Source organism: Wasmannia auropunctata, unplaced genomic scaffold (genome assembly GCF_000956235.1).
Source record: "Wasmannia auropunctata unplaced genomic scaffold, wasmannia.A_1.0 LD335957.1, whole genome shotgun sequence".
Classification (NCBI taxonomy): domain Eukaryota; kingdom Metazoa; phylum Arthropoda; class Insecta; order Hymenoptera; family Formicidae; genus Wasmannia; species Wasmannia auropunctata.
This window is the reverse complement of record NW_012026933.1, coordinates 200,515-222,187: the sequence shown is the minus strand read 5'-3', so window position 1 is coordinate 222,187 and position 21,673 is coordinate 200,515. Positions and strand designations below refer to the sequence as shown.

General features: G+C 35.8%; 2 protein-coding genes across 3 annotated transcripts; both read left to right on the top strand.

Moving 5' to 3' along the window:
• The first annotated feature begins 3,041 nt into the window (after nt 1-3,041).
• LOC105455036 (superoxide dismutase [Cu-Zn], chloroplastic-like) lies at nt 3,042-4,750 on the top strand. Its single transcript, XM_011698073.1, has 3 exons — nt 3,042-3,134; nt 4,049-4,258; nt 4,499-4,750. Exons 1-3 carry the CDS (start codon nt 3,069-3,071, stop codon nt 4,748-4,750), a joined length of 528 nt encoding a protein of 175 aa, XP_011696375.1. The 5' UTR covers nt 3,042-3,068.
• A 4,325-nt stretch (nt 4,751-9,075) lies between these two features.
• On the top strand, nt 9,076-21,469 carry LOC105455035 (superoxide dismutase [Cu-Zn]-like). 2 transcript variants are annotated; one of them, XM_011698072.1, is made up of 4 exons: nt 9,076-9,161; nt 9,603-10,102; nt 20,596-20,675; nt 21,211-21,469. In XM_011698072.1, the coding sequence occupies exons 3-4, from the start codon at nt 20,610-20,612 to the stop codon at nt 21,454-21,456; spliced, it is 312 nt and encodes a 103-aa protein (XP_011696374.1). In that variant the 5' UTR covers nt 9,076-9,161; nt 9,603-10,102; nt 20,596-20,609; the 3' UTR covers nt 21,457-21,469. The 2 variants fall into 2 exon arrangements, with proteins under 2 accessions (XP_011696374.1, XP_011696373.1); XM_011698071.1 differs by lacking the exons at nt 9,076-9,161; nt 9,603-10,102 and adding an exon at nt 16,791-16,897.
• The last annotated feature ends 204 nt before the right edge of the window (nt 21,470-21,673 follow it).

Here is a 21,673-nt window from a genome sequence, read left to right as displayed (position 1 = left end):
TTATCCGCGGGCTAATCTGGACACGGTCATCTAAGTAACTCCGGAGGAGAACGCGGGGAAAAACTGCGAAAACCGGGACGAACAACTTTCGTGGTTACCCAACCGGAACGGCGACGGCTGTTGCGTGAACTTCATCGTCGCGATGGGTGGTAATTGATCCCGACGATTTTCGGACTGGAATGAAATTACAGAAAGTAACAGAAGCAATTAATTCTGGTGTAACACGAACATTCCAAATATATCATTATAATTTACGTTTAATCTTTATCTTTGAAGAGCCGTTTTAAAAGCAAGGAATAATTTCTTCGGGACAGTAAAAGTTTATAAAAATATTTTATAAAACTAAATATAGATTGAAAAGAGAAAGAGAAATAGGACAGATGATTAATTGGTAGATTTTTATTTGTATGATATATACCTATTTTTAATGTTAAATGAGGAATTAATGAAATTTATGTAGTATACATCTTGTGATTAATGTAAAAAAAAAAGTTTACTTTAGCGGCCTGCTTTCCTGAATTGCGCGCGACGGCGCGGGCGGCCGCGCGCTTCAAAAACTGCGTCGCACGGAATTATCGCGTAGTCCTTTGCGTGCAAGGTTACCGTGTTGGTTAATATTAATCGGTTCATCTGAATCGACTTTTAGATCGATTATTCTTACGTGTACGTGAGACACGAGCGCAAATGGATCTCAATCTACAGTCGGAAATTACCAATTTTTTCTTAATGGATATTTTATAATCAATTGTTTGGTCAGACGAATACAATTTTTGAGAGATTGTTTGAGCATCTCCGTCTTCTTTTACGAATTTAGAATCTTTTATCATAACAAAATACTGCATTTTTCATTCAAATTATTTGTCATAAGAAAATATACACGTAAAGAAGTTATATAAAATATTGTAAACGTACTTTTTAGAGTGTATATTGTACTTCTTTCCTTATACTGTTTTATGCTGATGAGGAAAAATTTTCCACTAAGAAGTTTTGTAAATTACTATTGAAAAATTATTACTATTATAGTTAGAATTCTGACACTATTCGCGAGAATAATGATAAAGATAATTTCTAATAAAACATATAAACGCAGCAAGAGAATATTATATACGCCACGATCTATCAGTTTTGCAAATTACTATTGCACAATTGTAACGTTTTTCAAGGGTAACGATAAAAATAATTTCTGATAAAACATATAAGTATACGCAAAAAGAGGATATTATATACGTCACGGTCTGCCAATTTTGCAAAATTATTAGATTATAGATATTACTATTAGATATAGAATTATTAGATATAGAAATTACTATTGCAAATTACTATTGCACAATTGTAACGTTTTTCAAGGGTAACGATAAAAATAATTTCTGATAAAACATATAAGTATACGCAAAAAGAGGATATTATATACGTCACGGTCTGCCAATTTTGCAAAATTATTAGATTATAGATAGAACATGCGACACTTTTCGCGAGGGTAATGATAAAGATAATTTCTTCTAAGATAAAATATATAAACGCAGCAAGAGCTGATATTATATACGCCACGGTCTGTTTTGCGAATTACTATTGCACAATTTATTATTGCACAATTGTAACATTTTTCAAGGGTAATGATAAAGATAATTTCTGATAAAACATATAAAGTATTCGTAGCAAGAGGATATTATATAAGGTCCACGATCTGCCAGTTTTGTAAATTACTATTGCAAAATTTATTATTATAGGGGAAAGTTGCCAAATGCGTACCGATCTCATAAAGCGTACCTCTTCAATATTTTATCTCCACTTAATAGAAACAACATTTAGTTACAAAAATATGAAGTAAATAAGAAATGTGTAAGATAGACAAAAAATGAACAGGTTACATCTTGTTTTGTGCATGCTATCAACATTTTAAAAAATCAGATACAATTGATGTAAATTTTTGATCAATTTATATAGCTGATACTAATGTAACCATGCAATTTTTAATTGAATCGTTATTTTTTCCTAAAAGAAAGTTTATGATAGCATATTTTACATTCATTGTATATACATATTTACAATTATTATAAAAATTATATCAATATTTTTATCATCTCTGTCAAGTTTCCTAAATCGTACCTGACCTAACCAGCATAAGAGTTCTTACATTGTATCGGTACAATTTAGGAACACTAATGTATTTTTATCTTTAGATTACATAACATAATATTAATATTATATTTATTTTAACACGATCGAAGTTCTGTAGCAAGTCTGTAGAGGAAAAAATCGTCATCGAGTTTCGTAAGCAAAACAGCTATATTCTTTGATAAATTACAATTAAAGTAGATATTAATTCATGATTCTTTTATCAATCTTGTGTTTTTAATTATTTCCATTCATAAATTCAATAGTTTAGAAAAAGGTACTATTAATAAAACTCACAGGTACGATTTAGGCGACCGGTACTTTGCTGAATCGTGCTTTTGACAGCATGTTACAAAAAAGCTTAGAACAAATTAATTTGCTATTAGTGAAAGATTTAACATGTAATTTAACATGTAATATTAGATGCTTTGAACACCAAGCTACAATTTCCAACGTTTGTTTGCATTCTAAATAATACCAAATGTGAAATATAACCAAAAATATCTTAAGTGATACACATTCGGCAACTCTTCTCTATGTAGAATTGTGACACTTTTCAAGGAAATGATAAAGGTAATTTCTGATAAAACGTATAAACGAAGCAAGAGGATATTAGGTATAGTATACGTCACGATCTGTCAGTTTTGCAAATTACTATTGCACAATTTATTATTGCACAATTGTAACGTTTTCCAAGGGTAATGATAAAGATAATTTCTGATAAAACATATAAAACATATAAGTATACGCAGCAAGAGGATATAAGCCACAGTCTGCCAGTTTTGCAAATTACTATTGCAAAATTTACTATTATATGTAAAATTGTAGTACTTTTCAAGGGTAATGATAAAGGTAATTTCTGATAAAACGTATAAACGCAGCAAGAGGATAGTATATATATATGCCACGATGTCAGTTTTCTGTTATTCTGTCAACAAGCCCAATACGCAACAATGAGTCGAATGCTTGTGTTGCTAGTGGTAGCTGTAACTGTTGTTACAGTTACATATTCGCACAAGGTACGTACGGCAATCCGAATGTTGCATATATCAATCCATTTTTGCGATAATAAGTAAATCATCAATCGATTTTCCAATACATTATAATGTACGGCGAATTATTATCATCGTGGCGCGTTGATTGTAATTGATAATATGACATAATTCCAATTTGGACAGCAGTCATCATGCGACATTCGTGCGTAGGAATTGTAATACAATGGGAGAATAAACAAAGAATATATATATATATATATATATATATATATAGTGCGCTTTTCTAAAATTTAAAATTTCATCTACGAATCCTTTAATCGATCTAAAGTTAAACACTTCGTTCAAGAGATCTAACTAAAAACTTTACAATATAAATTAAATAAATGAGAAATGCCGATATGAGCTAATACTGGATTTTCATGTGCACTTTATAATAAATATTAAAAAAACCTGCGAATACAAAAACGCAATCTGAAAAAGAAAGTGCAAACGTAAAGATGAAAATTTTACTCGTTTTTAATTTATCGCATTGTAAACGATTCGAAACGCGTCGTTTATTTTATATTGCGTTTATTCTTTGTATCTTACGTTTTTCTATACTCTTTTTTTTATCATAATAAAGTATTACATTGCACATGAAAATTCAGTACTGTTATTGACGATTATTTATTAACATCTCGAAAGTTGTAGTTAATTTTATTAGGAAGAATATAATTTTATTTTTTCGTTTTCTTATTTCAATTGTATTTTTAATAGATTTTTAGTTCTCAGAATATTTAACAAATTAAGGGCCTTAAATAATTGAAAGGTCAGGTCCAATTAACTTTTTCTTAAAAACATTTCGTTTTAATTAGATAAAACTTTTTGCAATTTTTTGGAAGCTTACAAACAAGTTATTGTAAGTAATTATATTAATTGTATTGAAATTATTCGATTAGGTAGCATTTGTTCGTCTGATGCCAAATAATGTTTCCGTGAAAAATGTTACGGGTATATTGAAGATAGCTCAGAGAAAGCCGAATGGACCCGTTTGTATTACCGGCATAATTCGCGGACTCACCGAGGGACTACACGGTTTCCACGTGCATGAAAGGGGAGATTTGAGCAATGGTTGCACATCCACGGGAGCGCATTTCAATCCTAAGAACGTGAGCTCCCACAGCAACCGATATTTCTTTAAATAGCTATGCATAATAATTAATTTCCAATTAATTAGTTACTATACCTCCTTCTGGAGAATTTTCACCTTTGATAAGATTCTGTCTCTCGCCGTTCTTATTTTACGATAACATTCACTTATATTTTTGGCTTCTCTGCTTTATGACAATCTTTCATTCATTGTATATTTAATACTATTTTATCTTGGCTATACACTGTTAATCCGTTAGGTCCATCACGGCGCACCGACAGACAATGTCAGACACGTCGGTGATTTAGGAAACATCAGGGCCGATTCTAACGGAAGAGCGAGGATAAATATCACTGACAGAATCATCTCGTTGAGAGGACTGTACAATATCATAGGACGGTCCTTTGTTGTGCACTCCGGCAAAGACGATCTTGGCAAAGGCAATAATTCTTTTTCCTTGACAACTGGAAACGCTGGCGAACGCTGGGCCTGTGGTGTCATTGGCATCTAAGCGTATATATATATATATATATTATCGCCTTTCATGTATAACAATAATAATAATAATAATAATAATAATATAATCGGGAGCGTTGCGATCGTCTTAAGCGTCCCTACGCTGGAAGTGACTCACGCGCCTATGGCAAGCTGTTTTACTTTTTAATAATAAAAGAAATTTCACTTATTGTAAAATTCTTTAAAAATATTTGTTTAAAAAATATAACAATTTTTATTAATGAATTAAAATTATGTCGCAACATAATAATAATTTCATGAATTAAAATTCTGTCGAAACATAATAAAAATTCGGGATTATGCAACATAATAACAATTTTGCATATCATTTTATTCTTTTCTCACCGAATATTAAACAAGAATAAAATAATAGCAACATTCGGGTGATGTTTCACAAACGCAGCCTAAATGGAATTTTACGTCACAAGGACATATCGAACCAAGTGTGCCCCTCAAAATTTTACGCCCTACACTGGAACGTATATATTGCATACTATATTGCAACGCCCCGAATATAATAATAATATCTATATATAATATAATATATATATATATATAATATATAATAAGTATATAACTATAAATAAATATATATATATATATATATATCACTTTTCGTATATATTTATATATATAGATACGAATATGTATTTCTCTAAATTTTTATTTGTATAATATATTAATTTTAAATGATGAATTAATAAAATTAAAAATTTATGCAGTATAATATACCCCTTGCGATTAATGTGAAAAAAAAAAGGTAAGTTTACTCGAAAATCTCGCGCTACCGATAAAAATATAATTAATAATAACGCTGTCGGCAAAATTATGTAGTATTCTTAGCTAACGGTATTTGAATACTGAAAAGCTAATGAGAATTCGACACCGCCGATTCTTTCCCGTTACCGCTGATATATCAGCGCTTAATTAAATTCGTTATTAAATTTACCCGAAGGTTTAGCGAATTACTCATACAAATCGGATGCGAGCTTCGTTGCACGTCTGCACCGAGTATTCCAAGCGCGGTATGCGAGAGTTTTACTTACATAGTTGCAGTCATCCGCATTTGCATGCACGAACGAGAACCGAATGTCTCGCTGCCGCAGCCGCGAAATCGCGGTAACTCGTATTCACGATGCGTGCTAATGATCCGCGTGGAGCGTTCTTCAATTCCGAAGATGCCATAATCGCGATATCACTCCCAGGAAACGACGCGACGCAACGCGGTGCGTCGGACGACGCGTCGCGGTTTTTTAATTGCATTAAAACGATGATTTACGATTATGCGCGACAATAAAATTCTCTCGTCCGTGGAAAACAACGAGAGACAGCGAGGTGAGGAAGTAAGAGGTGGAAGAGGAGGAGGAGGAAGAGGAGGCGGAGGAGGAGGAGAAAGAGACACGAGGCAGAGGCTGTAGATGACCTGCTACATCCAAGTGTAGGTCAAGCACGGCTAGAAATAGGCGTTCTCAAGGTGGTCCTCGAGAGATACAATTCTAGTGAACGGTTTCGAATATAAAATTCAAAGAGGCCAAACTAATGAGCATTAAACGAGGATGATAGCGCTTATTAATTATGTAGGAATCGTAGATTATTTAAACAAAGTAAAAATAATTTCGCGGCACGTACATACATGTTTCAACTCGGTTAAAGTCTTCTTCAGCCGCACATGGTGCATGTGTTATAATATTTATAGTTAGATGTGTAGAAATATTATTCTTTGCCGCTACGTGATCTCGATTCTATTTTATTTCGTCAAGTTTGGTTAGTGTTAAGTTAGCTAAGTTGAAACATGTACGATATCAAGAAATTACTTTTACTTTGTTTGAATAATATATTATTCCTAATAGTAGTATAATAATTGTTATGCGGGTGGTTACTACAAGAGATGGGAGCGTCACCTAGATCTATATAAAGTACCACTCCCGCTTAATTTGAGAGGTTCCAATGGCCGTCTCCCCCTGCTGCCCGACACTGAACTTCCGTTCGCCCTCGTGCCAGGTACCAGTCCTTCTCAGACCCGTGCCAAACCAAACACTAAGCTTTGTTCAGCTCCTTAGCTAGACACTGGTCCTATCTCGGACTTAGTGGCAGACCCCAGGCTCCGTTTAGCCCCGTGTCGGACACCAGGTCCATATCACTCCTCGGTCCATAACCCCGAGCTCCATCATCGGATGTTCTTATTTGGCAGGAATATCCTCTCGGTGGTTTTGCCTTGCCTTTCCGAGAGGTGGCGATTGCTTTCCAGAGACCGTGTTTCCGATTTGCGCTGCCAAATGCCGAAGAGCACTGGCAGCGCATTTCAGAGCACCGAAGTTCTGGGTGGTTTTGAATCTTAATCCTCGGCATAATAATTAGCTGCCACGCAGCGCCCTGCGCCACGATCGCCACATATTATTCCTATGTAATTAATAAATTCTATCATTCTCGTTAATTTGGCCTCTTTTTGAATTTTATTTGTTTTTTATATTGACGAGCTTTTATTTTTATGGTTTTGAATATATCACATGGCAAGGATTTCGGCTGCAAACATATTCATGCAAGAGAATATTTATTGATGGAGTACGGTGCGAACGTCGTCATTAATTCGCTATTAATTTGAAGGCAGGCGACTTAAAATGTTTAATAACCGAAGACGCTGCTAATAAAACTTGTTTTATATTTGATACTAATGAAATTGCGTTTATTCGAAGATTGTGCGAGGTTAATTGCAGTTGATCTTCGTGAAGCGATTCTTAAACTGATGGCAAACACCATTATATACTGTAAATTTATTTAAAATAATATAAATAAATGAATTTTATGAAGTAAAATTTTGGTAACAGCTGTTAAGAATTTTATGATTAAAAATTAATAAAAAAAATAATGCAAGCTCTTTCATTAAATTTATATCTTTACCGATAAATCTCGAGATACAGATTCTATAATATATATGTAGTTTCTATAAGATGTTGTTTACGCAAGTTTTTCTACATAACGTTAGAAATTAACACAATTACTCACAATTGCGTCATGAATGCTCATTTTCTACATGCAATATGTTGAGCTCAACGATAATAATACCTAAACTCTTTATTTTCAATGGAAGACGGCGAGGACTTTCTACGACGAGATATTCATCTTCGCTGTGAGTAACGTAATGCCGAAGTTTACCTTCAAAGATATTCCCGGATATGCGTTTTGAGGAGATTGACAAGCAACGCGCGGAGTCGGAGACTCGCACCTCGAAACGATCAAGGTAATCTTTATCCATTTTGCAGCACAGAAGAAATCCGCAGGGTCAAGGCGGCGATCCGTGAAGGTGCGCCGTAACTTCGTGACGCCGACGTCTCTACGCTATTACCGCTTTGCAGCGCGCGGCGCATCGCCGCAAGAGTATGTCAATGAAAGGAGTGCCCGCGGTATCGGAGCACCGTGTTTGTGTTTCACGTTGATCGACGGCTATTATTATGCAAGAGGGCCTTGCCAATCATCCCGCTCGTCATTAGCGATGCTTAGTTCTCGCCGTCGTTTGAATCAAGTCGCCGATCAGTCGGATTTAACTCTCTCGCTAATTCGGGTCAAGTTTTTATTCACTCAGAGAAAAAATTTGAATTTATATATGTATATAAATTGTTTTTTAATAGAAACCGCGGAAATTCTTAAAGAAATCTTTTAACCAATTTTAATTTTAATAGCATCTATCAAACGTAATTTTTTTTATAGAAAAAATAAAAGAAAAAGAATTAAGGTGCAAATTCATAAGACGCTTGTTTCAGCGTTACATATATAGTCACGTGACTTTGACTTTGACGCTAGCGTCGAAATAAAGAAACTGGATTTTCTCAGCTTCAGCGTCCAATGCTATTGGCTTTCAACGGCCTTGTAAAAAAAGTAAAAAATAAAAGAAGAAGAAGAACGACTGACGTTAAATTTGATGTTGCCGCTTTTCGTGCAAGCCAGCGTCAACTATAATCACGTGACTTACTTTGACGCTAAAAATGAGCGTCAGCATGAAAAGGCACCTTTAATTGTCATTGTACCCGAAATGATATTTTCAGTTTATGTCTATTAGTGCGATTTCGAGTGAAATTACCTCGTTTTTCCGAGAAAGTGGGAAAATCTGAGCGAAGCGTTATAGAGCGATTCGATCGGAACACAGTTCGTCTATAAACCATTGCACAAGGCCTGTGAAACCTTGACGCCATGACTAATGTTCTAGAAGAGGGGAGATAAGACAAGGTGTAGGTATACGTACACGTAAGTACGAACGGTCTCTGTGATTGTCTAAGGAAGGCGAATACCATAGTTGCTCTCCATATGTAGGTTTCAGTTTCTTCTAACCAGTGCTACTGTCAACGTTGTTACGCTTTTTTTCCTGTTCGTGCCGTTTAACTTGTTAATCAATCATTCATCATAATCAACTAGTACGTTTGATATTTCATATCTCATATTTCCCGCGTATTGCATCATATTATTGTAGCTTCTCCTCTGTTTAATTTATAAAATACGTGAAAATTTTTAAGAATAATTAAAAATTTCAAATATAATTCTCTCTCTTTCTCTTTTAAATTGCATGACGAAAGGACGAAATTTTTCAGATTATTTTACCGGAAAAGGATAATTTAACGGTGATTTATTTATATGCAGAGCGTAATGCAATTGTTTTATATTCGACCTTTGAACTCCACGAAAAAATCTGCACTTGTTTTTCCATTTTCCCCGCGAGAAAAGTAGTAGATAAGAATGCGGGCCTTGAAAGTTATCACGGGGGGGAAGAGGGAGGCATTCCGATTTTGTTTGCCCACCCCGTGTCGTAAAAGAAGATAACGTAAGTAACGTCTACTTATTGCGCGTCGTTTTTCCAGGCAGTTCGCCGGCGGAGCGTGACTGAAAGATTTTTCGCGAAATATTTCTCGCGCGAGTGGCGGAGAGTCGCTCGTCGCCGGAGAGGAGATCGAGAGAATCCACGGAGAAGCCTGTGAGAGGGGATTCCTAAGAGGGGGTCGACGACCGATCGGCGAGTCACACGCGAGAGAGCGACTCATCTCTGAAAAGGAACCGACATTTAAAGTCGCTTAATCGCGATAACGGCGCACCGGTGACGAGACAGCGGGCTCTCCTCTCTCGTCAGTCCTGTCGCAGCATCGCGTCTCTCTTTCTTCCGGACTCGATTCTCCCAAGTTTCACTTCGTTGTAGAAGACGCCAGTCGATGCCCGACGCTTTGAGACGGATGATCTACGCGAGTGTTCGTCGATAACGTGCGTCACGTTAGTTGAAGCAATATCGAAGGAAAAAGCAGTGTCGCGCTCGCAGCTGTTCGCCGTAGTCGAGTCTTGGTCACGTGGAAGCCGGTGTCTTCGCAAGGTAAGGAAGAAAAAAGAATGCGCCTTCCGAGCGACTCTTCGTCGAACGATTTATGTTAAAGGAAACTTGAAACAATTGCGAATTTTATACGTGCCTGCGTATTCGCGAATTAGAGAGGGAATTTAAAAGGAGAGCAGAGCGGTTGATCCGCGACGACAAATGTGACAAATGTCAGGCAGGAGAAATAATACGCTGAGTAAATTACAATTATATCGCTCATTTACAACGACGTGACTAAAGAATTAACAATTAATTTTGTTTAGTTGTTTGCAGAAAAAATGGAAGCATAAACAAAAAAAGAAAGAATATATTTTTATTCTTCTACAATCAGTTATTACACCAAAATTGCATTTCAAAATTTTAATAATTTAAAACATTGAAATTTTTGAAAAATTTTGTTTTCTAAAGTTATATGTTGTTAGCAAATTAATGATGTATCAACTTTTTGTATTCTTATATATTCTTATATTCTTATCTTTCATTTGCTTGTTTGGCTACAGATCGATGATTATTAAACAAATGTTTTCTCTAAAAATTTTTTCTAAATAGTTATTACGAGTAATATTTTTCCAAAAAAATTGTTCTAAAAAATTATTGCAAGTAATATTTTCTAGAAAATTATTATGAGTAAGTAAAATGTGAGACATGTAAATTGCTCTGTAAATTGGAAATATATTTTTCTAAACACAAATTATTTGAAAAGAAAGATAACGTGACTCTGACTCATTCGTGAAAAGTTGACTCACGCTTCGTTTCAATAATGATCCGTATAATTAGATCGCATAATTATTCTACTTGCACCTTCGAAATTTTCCGCGACAATTGAGAGCTCGATTATTTTCGGAGCACGCAAGAGACGTCTCATGACTTTGACTTAGGCCTGTTTATTTGTAGTTTTCGCGAGATTCGCGAAGATATCAATTACCTTGAAAACGAGAACAAATATCATTAATACATTGCCACATGATGCAATCATGTATATTGCATTATTGGTATACGTATATAGTATTACTACGTGTACTTTTATTCATAGGTATGCGACATTGACGTTGCAATTATTAATCGCGTATTCTTAATATATATCCTTTGAATTTAATTTAAAATTGTAATAGATGACTGTCGGGTTTCCTTATAATATACATATATAAGTTTCTGAAGGATAAGAATGAGCATGCAAGGAGAACAGTATGAAATACGGTACACTTCATTTCCTTGTTTTTTACTGATTAATGCAATCAGAAAAATACATCCGCATTTTATTTGTCTATTAATTGATACTTCCCTGCATATTATTTGAACTGTTTTATTTGGATAACATTTTGACGCCTCATGTGCTATAAGTACCTCGTTAAACTTTATCGTAGCGTTTTTCATTGCGTGCTGACAATCATATTTTTTTCAATATATCGCATGTCTCGGTATTTGCTGTGAATTTACGAAGTAAGTTCTTGCGTTAGGTAGCACAACATCAGGCGCATGTGCAGCACAAGCGCGGCAATTATTTCAGTGATTTATTTATTATGTGAAACACTCATTGTTAAGCGCGGCATCATGCACGTTACACTGCACTCTATTACGATCGTTCCAGTGATAAAAAAAAAGGCTTCGTGCGTTTTAATAGAACGTTATACACACACTTGATTTAATATTCTTTAAAACACAGCGAGCGAGTCTTTCCAGAAATAGGTATTTCGCAACGGTTTGCAGCTTTATGGTCGACCTTTTTGCAATAATATAAGCAATAATATAAGCGAGATATTACTTCATCTTTTACGCTTGCATATTTAAAAATTCTGACAAATTCTTAAATCATTCAAAATATTTGGGCAAAAGAAATTACTGACGGCTATCCGCGCGCGATAAATATGAATCCCATTACCTATGATTTCTCTTCCAAATGTACGTATTTTAAACGCGTTTTCACTCGTGTACTTTTATGATCGGAAAGATTTTCCAAAAATTAGAATATAACTGTAGGAATTCTGTTACGGCTGTTAAACGAGGCTGTCACAAGTTCCCCGGCAGAGAGAATTCACTCGTCATCCCGCGCGGCGTGGAATAAAAATCATATCATAATCTTCGCGTCGAGCGGGCTCGCCGTTTTCTTCTTATTTTTTGATCTGCAACGTGTCTAGCGCGCCCCGTACCTGTGAGCGACAGCCACATTAACATTCGACGTCGACGTCGACGTTTTACGAACGACGTGTGTCTTTTTATTTTTCCGACGTATCACGTCGGCCGAGGTGAGTGAATATCTTTGCGCTCGCGCCGCGCTATTTCCGAGATCAAAACTGGTTGTAATTGTCGAACGACTGCGTTCAACGATGAATACGCGCGCGCAATTTCTGATCAATTTCGTAGAAATTATATTACATCAATCATAATATCCCGAGGATAAGTTCCCTATAATTGCGCGAGCATCGCCGTTCGAGCATCAAATTCTTCGAACGTTCCTTACGAGGCATGTAAAATCGACAGAAGCAATTTACACTGCAAAAGTTCCTAAATTAATTATTTTATCACGAAAATATTATATTATAACAATCAAAATAAACAATATAACAAATAAAATAAAATATTATATTATAACAACTTAATCAACTTATTTTTATTAATTTAATTTAAAAATAAAAAAATTTAAATAAACTAAATTATTATACAAAGAAAAGTCGTGACTAAAATCATAAAAATAAAAATATAGCTTTATAAAAATAAACAGATAGCAAGTAAGGCATTTTTGAATATAAAACGTTTGAAAAATACTGTTCGATATTTTTTAGTTATGTGTTTGTTTCGCATATTTTTATTAGAACTTACTTTTATTAAAATATTCAACTACGACGCCTGAATAAAATATCGATATTTTCGTTCCCTTATTGCTCGGTTTTGATATGGAATCTAGACAAAGCGAGCGACATTTCCCGATTTTTACGTTGCGGAAGCGCCATTAATTAAATTTTCCGTCTGTATACACATTCGGCCGGAAATAATAATTACAAAGTTCCAATTGTGCGAAACGTTACTGCGTAGCCGTACTGCCAATCAGAGCTCTGCGAATGCAATATCCGGTTTCCTTTATAAAGAGAATCCAGGCACACAAAAGAGACTTCAATCCGTACCACAATTATCCCCACCTCGTTGGGGATGCGTTATAAACGTCCATCAATCTCGTTCGATTCACTTAAAAATATACTTCGATCGCTCTCGGATTTTTATCGATACGACGACAATAAAAACTGGAGCTTCTTAGAGCCAAAAATAGTTTCCCTTCGATTCATCGATCTTCAATAACGCGACATTCTTTTCAAAATATGAATAAAAGATTTGACAAATCTGCTTTAATTACAAATAAATAAATTGACAAATAATAGATCAAGAAGTAATTTTTAAAAATTATAGTGAGATTATTTGACATTTAGATGAAATATTAAAAATCTAAAAGATTATCATTAACATTTTCCAGACATCTCTGTTGCATTTTTTATCTTAATGTGTCCATTTTGTTATTTTATAAAAATTTAATGCAATAATTTTGTAATGCAAAGCAATAGTAACTATGCGCTTCTCGTACAAAAATAATTCTCGTCACTCTGAATTGAACATACTCCATTGAAAAGTCTAATGCTCATATTTCTCGTTACGAAAACACCGATATAAGTTCCTACAAAACAGAAAATATGAAAAATATATGTTATACGTTCATAAAATTGTGCTAGGCAAGAAATTCATAAATTTCGCTTGATATTTCACGTTGAAAAATTCGCAGAGTTTGCGAAACGCAATTCGTGGATAAGTTTTGAAAAATAATAGCGTGGGAAAAAAAATAAACAATTTCCGAGGCGGTTTGATTATATCACAACACCAATATACCGCGCGTGATTAATCGCGACGGCGAAGATGTTGCGAGAAGTTGTAATAGGCTGTAATAGGTTTTCGTCAAGGATAGAGAGAGAAAAAGAGAGAGAGAGAGAGAGAGAGAGAGAGAGAGAGAGAGAGAGATATGCAACGGCGGATTATTTCCGATAATAACCCCGTGAATGTTGTCACATATTCGTTTTCAGCACGATAATTACGCGATAACGAACGTTACTCTACACTATCGTTTATGTGTCGGCTCTGAGTTCACCTCAACTTAACATCGATAATAAACGGCGACCTGATGAGTCGGGTGGGATGCGCGTACGCGTTTTTGCTATATTTTGCGTTTTAATTACGCAAAGTGGAGCATTATCCGAACAGCCGTGACACACGTACGTGAATCATACGCCTGCGCTGTTACTCACATACAGTGGCTGAGATAAGAAAATTAAATGAGATAACACGAAGGAGAACGTAAAAAAAAGAAGCTTCACTTCGTTAACTGAAATAAAATGGCGCCGTCTTCCTTTTTTTATTTGCCCGAGATCCCGGGAGAGAATATTTTCTTTCGCGTGTAAAGTAACTGTGGGCTTTGATTAGCAAAATAAAATTATAAGTGCTACTCTAAAGTTACCCCTAAAAAAGTATTGTCATTATTTTTCTTTCCATCCGTTTTTCGAAAGAAACATATTGTCCATGAGAGAAACGAGAAATGTCTAAATTTTCAATATTTATAAGACTATTATAACACAAAGAAGTATAGAAGTATAGAGGCTGGATCTTGATGACTAATATTTCTATAATAATGTTTCTACGTAAATTGTTAAATATCTTTTTAATTCTATGAACTGCGCATCAATAATTACTGTTTCGAATTTGTAATCATAAGTTGAACCTGGAATATCGCAAATTAAATTGATTATCAATTTAGACTTTTATAATATCAATGGATCAAACCATCGCAATCTCAATAAAAAATATTGAATATATTAAGTTAAAGCTAAGTATATTAATTATTAATATATTGATTAAAAATTTAAGTAACTGAAAAACAGTATTAAAATAAAGTCTACAATCTCTCAAATACTCTGTTAGCGATTCACATGGACGATATTTACCCCGCGTACTGAATAAAACATTCACTTTACTACCAAAAACTCACCCGACAAATCGATTTTACGCGTGAAAACAGCAGGCTTAAACTTCGGCGATTTCTTCGGCGGGCGTTAATAAGTCGCTAATAATACTAATTTGGCCCTCACAACGACGACGACAAGTTTCAGTGTACACATTCTTGTCAGCGACATACTTATTGTAGCTGAGCTACGTGAACGAATCCGAGAGCTCCGTTCGTGAATATCTAACATCCTTTTCACTATTATCCTATTAATCTAAATGGCACGTATGTTGCGCCGTGTGGCGCGTCGCTGGCTTCCTTGTAACAGTCAGCTCTAATCGAAACTAAGCTGCTAACGCCCTAGTCAATAAACACGTTCGACATCTACGTCGCGGATTTGCGCGATTATTAATTAAAGCAGCCACGTTTGTCATTCCTGTACAAAACTCTAGTCTCTCTTTTTTTTAATAGTAAAATACGAAACTATCTCAAAGACATTTTATAGAATAATCGATATTTCACGACATACGTTTTATCTTTATGTTTGACAGGTATTGATCTTATCAGGCGTTGCTCCAAATGCTAGACACTCAACCGCCTTATATTTATCTGATTGTTATTTTGTAATAGCTTGTTACAGCGTTTCGTAGCTCCCTATTTGTACACGGAAAGAACAATTATGCTGAATCCAGATATGAAAATAATTTTTGTTCAATAATCAAAATAATTTTGTGCAAAAGTCAAAATGCTGATTGCTAAAATATCAAAACGTTTTATAGCAATACTTATCAGTTTTAACATTCCAACAAATTATTTTGATGAATCAACAAAAAATTATTTTCAGATATGTTTTTAGCAAAATTTTTAGACCTTTCAACAAAATCGTTCTTTCCGTGTAGAGCTGATAACTGTGTTGCTTTGAAATTATCGTGTTTCATAACAAATAATTAATAGAAGAAGGCTCCGCGAATAAATCAAACAAAAAAAAAGAGTAAAGCCAATAAGCTGACGCATATACGAAAAGAACGGAAATCTCTAATAAACTTGCGCTCGTATTCTATGAAACGAGTTCAGGGTGAGGAGAAACATGCAAATCGATAACAACTTGAAACGTCAGGAATTTTATGTATAACTAACAAGGAAAGTTGTATTCTCCTTGTAAATTAATAAAAATGTTTAAGCATTACACGGAAAGAACGATTTTGCTGAAAGATTTAAAATTTTGCTGGACACAGATTTGCAAATAAATTACGTCGTTGGAATATCAAAGAATTTTTTTGATATTCTAGCAATCAATTTGCGTCAATAATTTTTTTTTATAATCCAACCAAATTTATTTTCGGATTTGTATTCAGCAAAATTTTAAATCTCTCAACAAAAACTTTCTTTTTACGTAATGTAAATTGACATTTATTAATTGACGGATAAATGTTGCATACAGGTTTCAACCCTAATTTCGATTCTCTTCGCTGCGTAACATAACATCTTACGTTTTATAATATCTTCAATTGTGCAGCCGCAATTTGATTGGCTGAATTATGCGAAAGGAGCCAGCCGGGGCTGCACGGGGCCCGGCGGAGGATCGCAGAATCTTCCGTTATCTTCGACGGTCATCCGGTCGCCGCGGTGTCGTCGGTGCGCGATCATTTGCGAGATACTTGTTCGCGGCTGATTTGTCTGCCCCCACACGCGGGCATGGGGGATTCCGCATGGGGGACAACCGTGCTGATATAAGCAGAACATGGGCCCAGCATCCGCAGTCAGCCAGTCAGTCATTCGGTCATTCGGTGCTCGATAAAATAAGTGCCCGCTCTCGCCCGGTAGGTTCCTTTCACTTTTCGTGTGCATGCTCCTCTCCCGGCCGCCGTCGCCACCGCCGCGGCCGCCGCCGATCTTGGCCGCCGATCGCGTTTCTCGCGCCTCGAAACTCCGCGCCCGCGACAAATGCATAATCCGTTGCGCAATTCGATTTATCGCGCGAACGTGAGACGAATCGTAAGATTCTTTTCGTTTCGACAAATCGCGATTTTATCGGTTTCCTTGTTTTGTCTCGTTTCCCGCGTTTAGCTCGCGACTGACCTTGAGAATTTTTGAAATTTTATTCTTATAGGTACATGCAGCTCCGAGAACTCGGTTCAATATTTATTTTCCGTTTTGCTTTCGACGTGAAATTCCGAAGACTCGAATTAGGGCGGACGATCGAAATTAAAGACGAAACTCGGGCTGTTATTATTGTAAAGTCACAATAACGCGATATTTCGATCACACATGTAAAACACCGGGCGGATGACATATGGGCGATGCGTAGTTCATCCCCATATCGATAAAGGATTTTTTTCGGAAATTCCGATTCTATTTGTAGAGGATTGTAGAGAATCGAGGATACTAAATATAGTGTGCTGTTGGAAATGCAAAACTACAGTGGCAAGCCGCCGCGCATATCTGACAGAAATAGTCCGCGAGCATAACACGTTAATCCATAACGTCGATATCTATGCACTCGGTGTGTAGATACGCTAATGTTAAATTCAGCAATTACGTGGTCAATTGCGCGGTTTATTGGGGTTTAATGCTCGATTGAGATAACAATGCTCGAATTAAACTTTCACGAGATTCTAATTAGCTGTAATATTTTGAATTATGCGTGGAAAAAATAGAGAAATGTATCAATATATCCTTTGCAAATCTTTTCTATCGAGATAATACAAAAATTGCAAAATATGTAATTATATAAAATTATAACGTGCGTAAGAACGAATTCACATTTTTTTCAATTTCCTCAAAGTAAATTTTGTTTGGAGTTCTTTCGAGCCGTGGGCTCATATTTTCTCAAGCCTTTTGTAGTTATTAAATTTGAAGCTTAAATCTCCGCTTATAAACGTATGTTGTTTAATGTCTTGAAATTGCGTTGCAAAGTGTTTTCAACTTGGAAAACGTTGAGTTCTGGGAAATGTGGGAATGTAGCAAGACGTTCGCTATAAGTCCTGATTAATCTAGCATACAATATATATGTAGAAGCGACCGATGGATACATCGGAGTGTACATGACGTATAAAGCCGATCCCGCGATGGAAATGGTAATACATCGGGCTGGTCGTATATGTAGCGTACACCCCGCTTGGTGTCCGCGAAACGCGTCGTCAATTCGCGCGCGGTGCTTACGCTAAAACGCATGAATAACTGCTGATCGATGAAGTCGCGCAGGTGTTGTGAACGAAACACCTTTCGCCGTGGATCGATATTTCCGATGGAAGCTCCCTTTTGTTGCCGTCGCGTTTTCCCGCGAGTGCTTTTATCCACCTCTCACGGGGGCATCCTGTCCTTCGCGGAAAAATTCCGCGTGACACGCAGGTACCGCTGAATTGACTCGTACTCGCACTCGGACTGAACCGTGTTACTCCTTGGACCGTGAACTTTCCATCCGGCGCGGCGGCGTGCGTTCGCACGCACGCACGCATTCCGCAAATTCCGACCGCCAAGCGGATTGGAATAATTTTGCTAGTAATAATGCGACTCGAGATAATAAATTTTTCACGATGTCGGAATAATTGTAGCGACGGTTTCGAAACAACGAAGAAAATAATACGTCTACGTCTCGAAATTAATAGGACATCTATTTTATTTTGTAAAATGATTTTTGCCTCTCGAGAGGCGAAGTACTAGCGTCTTATAGTAATATTGCTAATAACATTGACAAGAATCTTTCCAATAAATGTACACTTCTCGAAGCAGAGGAAAGCGAAGGTGAGGTAATGGAAGAGATAAAGTACATAGGAGAAATACGATGAAATTAATAAAATTGATAAAATATCTGAAGTATTTGTATTTTTTTTTTTTATAAAATGCGAAGGAAATATAATGATGAGAAAAGTGTTCTTATTGACGCCAATTAGAATGATAAGAAAATCTCCAATAAACTTGCGCTCGTATTCTATGAAGGACTGATGGGTGCACTCCACATGCAAATCGATAACAACTTGAAACGTCAGAAATTTTTATGTGCTAACAAGGAAAGTTTTATTTCCCTTGCAAGATAGAAAAAAAGTAAATTTTCGCTAATATACAAATACTCCACAAAAGCGGTGAATGAGAGATTCATCAGTAAAATGAGTAGAGACGCCGGTAGGAAATAGTAATATTCGCTGTCAACGAGGTAATAGCAAGGCGGAAAGTTATATTGAAATTAAGTATATGGTTGTAGATAAGAACTTGGAATATCCGATGACTCTGCGTCAGCCGGCGCGATAATGTTACCTTATATAGCTTTACATAAATTTACATGATTTTGTGGACCTTGCATTTTGCGTAAGCCTCTTACGCAAATCCGCGGGTGAAAATAATAAATTCTACAATGATCAGTTAACTGTTTCGAATAATGTTCGATGACATTACGTGCAATCCTTGATACAATAGGTACAATGTCATTAGTGTCTACACAGAAAAATTAACGCGAGATACACAATCTATATTTAACTTGACAGCATCGACAACATTATGTTTCGTAGCTGCCGTTTAGATACGACATTACATAATCTTGTTAATATTGTAATTAACCGAGCGAGAAACTCACCGTATATGCCATTAGAGCGTAGTTCGTGCTTTATCACGAAGGTCATCTAACAGCTTGGACTAATAATAAGGAATAGATTGTACATGTCTGTACGTCTAGCACACGTGGGTAACAGGGGAAAATAAATAGCCCGCTAGTTATGTGTAGATATATGATTGACCGATCGTAATATCTCTCGATAATATAAAGTGACGTGAAAGTGACTTCACCTTCACCTGGTCGACGCACCTCGTCCACGCATGTCACATTTTGTAGGAATTATGTAAGCGGTCTACTTTCCTGAATCGCGCGCGACCGGCTCGGCGGCGGCGGCGGCCGCGCGCTTCAAAAACTGCGTCGCACGGAATTATCGATTAGTCCTTTACATGCAAGGCTACCGATGGTTAATATTAATCGGTTCATCTGAACTGGCCTTTAGATCGATTACTCTTACGTGTATACGTGAGGCACGAGCGCAAATGGATCTCGATCCACAGTCGGAAATTACCAATCTTTTCTTAATGGATATTTCATAATCAATTGTTTGGCCAGGCGAATACAATTATTTTGAGAGATTGTCTAAGCGCATTGCTGTCCTCTTTTACGAACTCAGAATCTTTTATCATAACAAAATACTGCGTTTTTCATTAAAATTATTTGTTATAAGAAAATACACACGTAAAGAAGTTATATGAAATATTGTAAACGTTATACTTTTCAGAGTGTACATTGTACCTCTTCATATCTTTTATACTAGGTTTTATGCTGATAAGAAAATTTTTTTTCTACTAAAAAATTTTACAATTTTACAATTTTACTGCACATTTACATTTACTAGTAATTGTGACTACTTTTAAAGATAATAATAAAGATAGTTTCTGATATAAAATGTGTAAACGCAGCAAGAGGATAATATATATACGCTATGTATAGCTTCGATATGTCAGCTTTCTGTTATTCTGTTTACAGCCCAACACGCAACAATGAGTCGAATGCTTGTGTTACTAGTGGCAGCTGTAACTGTTGTTACAGTTACGTATGCCGAGGAGGTACGTACGGCAATCCGAATATTGCATGTATTAATCCATTTCCGCGGTAATAAATAAATCATCAATCGATTTTCCAATGCATTATAATGTACGGCGAATTATTATTACCGTGACGAGCGTTGATTGTAATTGGTAATACGACATAGTTCCAAATTGGACAGCAGTTATTATGCGACATTCGTGCATAGGGATTGTAATACAATGGGAGAATAATCGGAGAATATATAGTGCGCTCTTCTAAAATCCCCATCTATGAATCCTTCAATCGATCTAAAGCTACCTCAAAGAAAAATATTTCGTTTATGAGATCCAACTAAAGACTTTACGATGCGTTTTCACTCGATTTTTAATTCTCAGAATATTTAACATTAAAAATTAAGGATTTTAAATGATTCATAGATCAATAGATGTCTAATTAATCTTGTCTTAAAAAAATTTTTGTATTAATAATAAAACTTTTTTTGCTATTTTTTGAGAGCGTTACGAACTGTTATCGTTAGTAATTATATTGATTGTATCGAAATGACTCAATTAGGAATTAGTGGCGGTTGTTCGTCTGACATCATTTTCCTCGAAAAATGTCACGGGTAACTTGAAGATCGTTCAGAGCCCTCCGGATGGACCCGTTACTATCACCGGCAAGATCTACGGACTCACTGAGGGACTACACGGTTTCCACGTGCACGAGAAGGGAGATTTGAGCATGGGTTGCACATCCGCGGGAGCGCATTTCAATCCTGAGAACGTGAGCTCTCACAGCAACCGATATTTCTTTAAATAGCTATGCATAATAATTAATTTCCAATTAATTAGTTACTATACCTCCTTCTGGAGAATTTTCACCTTCGATAAGATTCTGTCTCTCGCCGTTCTTATTTTACGATAACATTCACTTATATTTTTGGCTTCTCTGCTTTATGACAGTCTTTCATTCACTGTACATTTAATACTATTTTATCTCGGCTATACACTGTTAATCACGTAATAACTTCGTATAA

What these genes read in the sequence shown, in the direction of transcription:
- LOC105455036 (XM_011698073.1), top strand. Translation starts at nt 3,069, where the DNA reads ATGAGTCGAATGCTTGTGTTGCTAGTGGTAGCTGTAACTGTTGTTACA. An exon ending in CAGTTACATATTCGCACAAG is followed by an intron (nt 3,135 to 4,048) that starts GTACGTACGGCA and finishes TTATTCGATTAG; the next exon opens with GTAGCATTTGTTCGTCTGAT. An exon ending in CGCATTTCAATCCTAAGAAC is followed by an intron (nt 4,259 to 4,498) that starts GTGAGCTCCCAC and finishes TTAATCCGTTAG; the next exon opens with GTCCATCACGGCGCACCGAC.
- LOC105455035 (XM_011698072.1), top strand. Translation starts at nt 20,610, where the DNA reads ATGAGTCGAATGCTTGTGTTACTAGTGGCAGCTGTAACTGTTGTTACA. An exon ending in CAGTTACGTATGCCGAGGAG is followed by an intron (nt 20,676 to 21,210) that starts GTACGTACGGCA and finishes TGACTCAATTAG; the next exon opens with GAATTAGTGGCGGTTGTTCG.